The sequence below is a fragment of the Aplysia californica genome, unplaced genomic scaffold, assembly GCF_000002075.1.
Source record: "Aplysia californica isolate F4 #8 unplaced genomic scaffold, AplCal3.0 scaffold00085, whole genome shotgun sequence".
Classification (NCBI taxonomy): Eukaryota; Metazoa; Mollusca; class Gastropoda; order Aplysiida; family Aplysiidae; genus Aplysia; species Aplysia californica.
The window spans coordinates 1,265,423-1,271,833 of record NW_004797355.1 but is presented as its reverse complement, the minus strand read 5'-3'; the positions used below and the strand labels follow the sequence as shown (position 1 = coordinate 1,271,833).

Sequence of the window (6,411 nt, the reverse complement as noted above, 5' to 3'; positions counted from 1 at the left end):
GGGGGGGGGCAGAGGTATGAATGTGCAACACTACTGGATTTCAGTAATATTTGTAATATACAACATTAGTTTTTTGTCCCTGATTATTACCTATTTGATCAGATTTCTGTACATTGATGTTTGATGAGTGTGCTTCCGTGAAATGAATTCGTTCACCAATACGTAACTAGCAAAACTTGTATTTGTTGGTAATCGATAAATAAGTACTACTTCAATTGCTTTTCTTCATATTTACAGACTCACTTGATGTCTTCGTGGTTGAGTTTTGTTTGTTCGAAGTTTTGTTGATATTGGTGCAGAGATGATCGAGTTATTGCCCTACTTTAAGCAGGTCCTCTTTATTTTTAAACAACCTGCACTTTGCATTCTTTACCTTTTCATATCTGTCAAATGGAAGCATATCGTCGTTTCTTTGATTAGAATGCGTTACCTTTCCGTATTTACTTAGATCTAGAAGATGATTGTAGAAGACTACTTTGGATTTCTCCATAAATGCCCAAATGGATAAATATAGAACGTTACAGATGGATAGATGTAGTACATGTAGACTACTTTGAATCATTTACTTTTACCTTTTCTGTCTGCTCAAATGGACAAATGTAGTAGGCCTTTAATGGATAAATGATGCAGTAGGCTGCAAGTGGAGGACTGTAATAGGCTAAATTGAAGTCTTTACCTTTTACTATCTGCTTAAACAGGTAAATGTTGTAGTCTACACTGAGTTCTTTACCTTTTATTATCTGCTCAAGTTGCAGGATCACAGGTAGTAGGCTTCGCTGAATTTTCCACCTTTCCCTTTCTGCACAGAGCCGTGGACCAAGTGGTGGCGGACTACCTTCACTACGCCAGGTACGGCCAGGTGGCCCCAGTGCTGTACGGGGGCGGGGCAGGGGGCGGCGGTCTGAACTGTGCCTGCTGTGTGGACAGAAACCGCGAGAACGTGGCCAGGAAGTTGGCGCTACAGCGAGGAGACGACCCCAACACAGTGAGGCCTCTGTCCCCCGCGAGAGACCTTCCAGAGCACTACGCCTTGCCTAGTACGTCACAGGCCATGTACACTGGACGGGGAATTCCCTCAAGCAACAGTTATAACGATAATACTGGTAAACATACAGTGCGTTTTCAGGATGATGAGAACGCCAGGACGCACTACCACTCACCTAGAACAAAACAACTGGTGCTGTCTCCGCCTCACGCTCAAGAACCGTGGACACATTACCAGCCCACGCCGTACGCTGGGACGTTTCTCAACCCAGAGTTCAACCGTCCGTTTGTGAGACAGTCGGCCGACGAGGAGTCGGTGTGGCTCTCAATAGAACAGAACCACATCTTTGACTCTGTTCTCGAGGCGGACTCCAAGTTCAAAAACAGCATGGACAAGCTTCAGACGCATTTGAAGAACAACTTTACACTGCCGCAGGACGCTGTTTTGTTAGACAAAGTGGACGAGCAAGAGGATTACTGAAGAAGAATTTCTGTCTGGTCTCCAACTCAAATTATTGCATCATCAATCAAAGTTTTAGCCAGAGTACACTCATGTAATTTCCACCGTGGAATAATGGCGACAATTCTGGATTGCTTCCCTAGAATGCTGAAATTTTTGGATAATCCAACTGATCCTGTTGGTCCAAAATCAGAAGTGTTACTTTATCTGCATCACATTCGGATCAGTCCGTTTGCAGCAGCTTATCAAAAGTCGACCATATTGCAAATTGAGGTCAGGATTGTATTTCACTGGGAACGAACTAAAGCAAACGATATGCGGCGCTGAGCAAAATCAGGCTTGTTGAAAAAATCAGGGGCCAGTTTTGACAACGTGCACCGGCCAGTCTTACCTGTTTCCCCGCTTGCTCTAAGGTGCAGATCTCTGCAACATGTGTTAATTAAGGACGCATACTGTTTCTAATGCTCATACGCATACACTTTGACGTGGACGTTGTTTGCAAGGGTTGAAAAGGCTAAGTATATGTTCGAACTCTTATGATCAACGACCCTGTTACCAAATTACAAGTGAAATGAAAGATTTATGTCACATTCTTAATTCGAAATTATACAGTGGAACAGAGTGCAAATATACTGTTGTACCATCAATAACAGGAGACATAAACACTGAGAAGGTGGGGGAATACAAAAGCTGGGGGTTATAAAACTTTCATCATCATATTCATCATCATCATCATCATCATCATCATCATCATCATCATCATCATCATCATCACCATCAAAACAGACCAAATAATTCCCCTTTTATTGTTTTTATTTAAGAACACCATTTTGTACCATGTTGTCACAATTTACGTAACTTACAAATATAGGCACCAAAATCAGGGCACGGGACCAAAAGAAAACAACCCAAAACAAAACAAAACTATCAAACTCAAAAACATCCGCTGGCGTAGTAGACCGTCAGGCTGGCAAGGCAGGGCGCTGCGGCCGCCGACGATTAAATTTTCGTTCATAAACGGCTTATTGAAAACTACGCCCAATCGTAAAACTAATATCAAATTCGGAACCAGTGTACCAAATCAACAAAGGGTTCCATGGATGATTCTATTTCTTGCTGGATTTTGTCGATAAAAATAAGGCATTTTTGCTCAGATTATACCATGAATTATTTTCTTATCACAAGAGAACGGACATGTGTTTTTTATTTTAATGAACGTGTAATACCCCCTTAACCGTGACGCAATGAAAAAAGGAGGAGAACTGAGACGTGTAAACTTTAAAACCAAGACAGATGGGGAAAAAAAAGAAAAGGACAAATGATAGAAAAATAGACATCAACGCCTAATGGTACCAATAATACTTAATGTGCTGAAAAATATTTAAGATTTGTGTGCGGTGTTATCTAACAAGAGACAGTTTTATTGTCTTATATAATTACCATTACCTTGTAAAGAGTTGTTGTTTTACTTACTGTCATATAATTCATAATAATGATATGCTCTAATAAAGAGAAAGGTCATCTCAATCTCGAGGAAGATTATTATTGTCTCACCTTCTGTAATATTCACAAAAATCGTTCCTACGTCCCTGATCAGTGAGCTGATGGGCTTTGGTAAGTCTTCATGAAGGGCGGGGAGTAAGCATTTCATTCTGCTATGTTCTATTCTTCTTTATATTTTAAAAGATGTGTCCGGGGAAGAAATGGGTCATGAATTAACTATGAATTACAACAGTGAATTACAAAAAGTAAAAACCAGAAATGGCCTGTTTCGTGACTTCGTTTCTCACCCTCATTTTCACCCTTTCCAGCAATTTATTTTCCAGACATGAAAATTAACGAACTTCAACACAATTAATTATTATTTGTCAAAATTGGAATTTTAACTACACCTGGTCTTTTTTAGACGGAAAACGATGCAATGTGTACTTGACAATCAAATCGTCAGCTTTTACAAACAACATCATGGTGGTAAAGGTTCTCCGATGTATTCAATATTATAGCGTTCATCCCATTGCTTGTTCATTAAACTGTTCCTCACATTATATGTCTACAAATATCTACGTGGCATTACATTGTTCCTCGTTTCATTGTTCCTTACTCGTCTGTTGTTGATTTTGTGGTTGTTGATTTTGTTGTTGTTGTTTTTTTCGTTTTTTGTTCTGTTTTTGTGATGTGATGTGGTATTCCTCTCAGTCTAAGTTAGCCCAGACAAGCAGGGACGGAAGACGCCGCCTCTGTTATCTAAGATAACTATTGTGTTGATGAAGGCGTAAAACACCTACTGTACATTTTTTTTTAAATTAATTAAAATTTCACCAGGGTGCCACTCATTTTCGACAGTCTTACGAAGCCGTCGCATCTTTCGTCAATACTCATTTTGCCTTCTACTTCTTTGTCTATCGAGGGTCTAGTTAAGTCTAACAAAATACATGTAATAGACCCCCCCCCCCACTCGAGCAAAAGCAAAGCTGTGTTTCATGCCCAGTGCCCACTGGGGGATTAGTTCTCTAATACAAACCGATCGCCCGACTCTCGGCCTTGAAAACAAACGTGTTTGTTTTTTAGAGTCACCGTCGGATTCGCTCGGTTTGTGCCATGATGGTCACTTTTCGCCTTCAGTCTGGCTAGCCCCGCCTACCAAACTGAACCCAACAGAGCTGATTGTGCCATTGGGCACTGGGTATTAGGTTCAATATTGAATTGATTATAATACCATTCTTATGGGCTCAACTCCATTGCTTTTTTCATAACTAATGTGTTGTCAGCACCACTATTAGTTATTCATTTATTGCTCTTCGTCCTTCTTTTTATTGTGTGTTAGGTATCTTCGTCCCCGATATTGTACGTTATTTATTATGTTTTATCAATTCTGTATTATGCTGTCCATTATATTATTTCGATGTTTTCGGAATAAGTCAAAATGTGTTGCCAACAAAAGACAGAGGCATGGTTTTGGCAAAAGGGCCACGTCTGCAGAAAAGAAGGTAAGAATGCCAAGTCGTTGAATGAAATATTTAAATATACTGTACATTGTATTATGATACAAGAAGCATTCGTAACATTATGATACAATGTACATGTTTGTGTTCATTTCTTAATTGGCAATATGAAAATACGGTTGACACTGGACGACATTACGAAGTTCGAGAATGCCATTTTGAGGATTTGAACCAGGTCTATCGGCACCAGAGCATAACACGATAGCAATTAAGCTTTCAGCAATCCTTAAAAATCTTAACATCATAAAAATCATAACAAACTCTCATTTCATGTTGGATTTCCAAAATATAGTTCTGTCACGTGTTTAGACCTGTGCATTGGAGATCTATAATGATTATTAACAGGACAACAAGGACCAAACTTCCGTATTGGAGAACAACTTTGTTACAATAAATACGTTTCGATTTTTTTTTCTTTCTTTTTTTTCCAATTTACCCCCACACACACACACACACACGCACATACATTCTCCATTCTTAATATTGTTGAAATCGTCTTCCGTGCAACGTCACGCAAACCAAATGCCTTCTCTCGGATAGTGGGAATCCCTAATGTGGTACATTCCGATTAGCGGTCTTCTAAAGTTAACTTTAGTTTTAGTTTTTCGTTTTTTAACTTTGAGCAAAGTCTCTTTATATTCAGAAAATGTATTCTTTCCGTTGTTTTCCTTTCTGCTCCAGCAAGTAGTTCAAGAAAATCTGAGCTTTCACGTCATTGACTCCTTTGCCATAGTGAGCCCCGTCAAAACTCATCGTGCCGTCAGTAAGGTTAAAGCTGCAGGACAGAAAGTGAACGATTAAATTTTTAAAAAGGTACGAAAGAAAGAAAAAAACATGAAAAATAAACTCGTGCGTCCCCCACTTCACAATAACCGCCTTAGTAAGTTTGTTTAGTCCAGTATACTATATCAGTTCACCCCTGACCCCTTCCCTCCCCATCCCACCCGTTGTATGTTGTTTGTTGGTGACTCCTGATTGCGATCAATATTGCTTCTTTTTTTTTCTTTTTTTTGCTCAAGAAAATTTCAAAATTGTGGTGAAATTTGAGGGGCAGGGAGGGATGGGATGGCGCAGTATATTTTAGTGGCCGATTTTATGGCGTCGGTAAAGAATATTAGACACATTTACACATGGAGTCTTATGACGAAAGAAGTGAACAATGGATATTGATGTTTTCGTCTATGTACATACGTGTGTTTACATATTAGAATTCATTTTATTTTAATGAACAAAAAAGACAGCGACAGGCGACAGATGGGAGGGGGGGTGGAGACAGACAGATAGACAAGCAGACAGACAGACAGACAGAGAAAGAGAAAGAGAGAGAGAAGAAGAGAGAGAGAGAGAGAGAGAGAGAGAGAGAGAACTAATTCCTCTGTTGATACAAACGGGTTTTTTTCTGAACTGTAGGAAGAACGACATAATTAACTAATTACATTGTGCATGAGTACAAAAGTACCTGTCAAAAACGGGGATTCCCCACACGATGAGCAACTGACGCAGCTCGGCATTGTACCGCAGTATACTCTCTCTGTTCTGAGACGGTACTCGGGGAGTCTTGAGAAGGCCAGGGGCGTGCATAGCTGACCACAGCACATGAGGCCAGGACAACTGGGACAGCTGCTCTAGAAGGGGAGTGACCAGCTGCAAGAGGGGATGGGTAAGGGTGTGATGTGTGAAAAAAGGGGAGTTGGGTTGGGGGTTGGGGGAGTGGGCATAATAACATCTATGTAAGTCTTATTGTGTTAAAACAACTTGTTGTTCTGTGCTTTTGTAATTTACAAATTTTCATTGTGATTGTTTTACGCCGCCATCGACACGAATTAGGTCATTTAAGAGGCGGTAACTTGAGTGCGGTGTTTTTTTCTTAAAATGATATACATCATAAGCATTTATGTGTTTGTGTGTGTATGTGTGTGTGTGTGTGTGTCTGTGTGTGTGTGATTGTAAGTGTGTATTTGTTAT

At 40.0% G+C, this 6,411-nt stretch overlaps 1 protein-coding gene across 1 annotated transcript in view; it reads left to right on the top strand.

Annotated features, from left to right (window-relative positions):
• LOC106011291 overlaps nt 1-3,511 on the top strand; it is a gene marked incomplete in the record, with an annotated part of 7,821 nt that extends 4,310 nt beyond the window's left edge. The window contains 1 exon segment of the mRNA XM_035968809.1: nt 808-3,511. Coding sequence (XP_035824702.1) covers nt 808-1,465 — 658 coding nt within the window.
• Between the last annotated feature and the right edge of the window lie 2,900 nt (nt 3,512-6,411).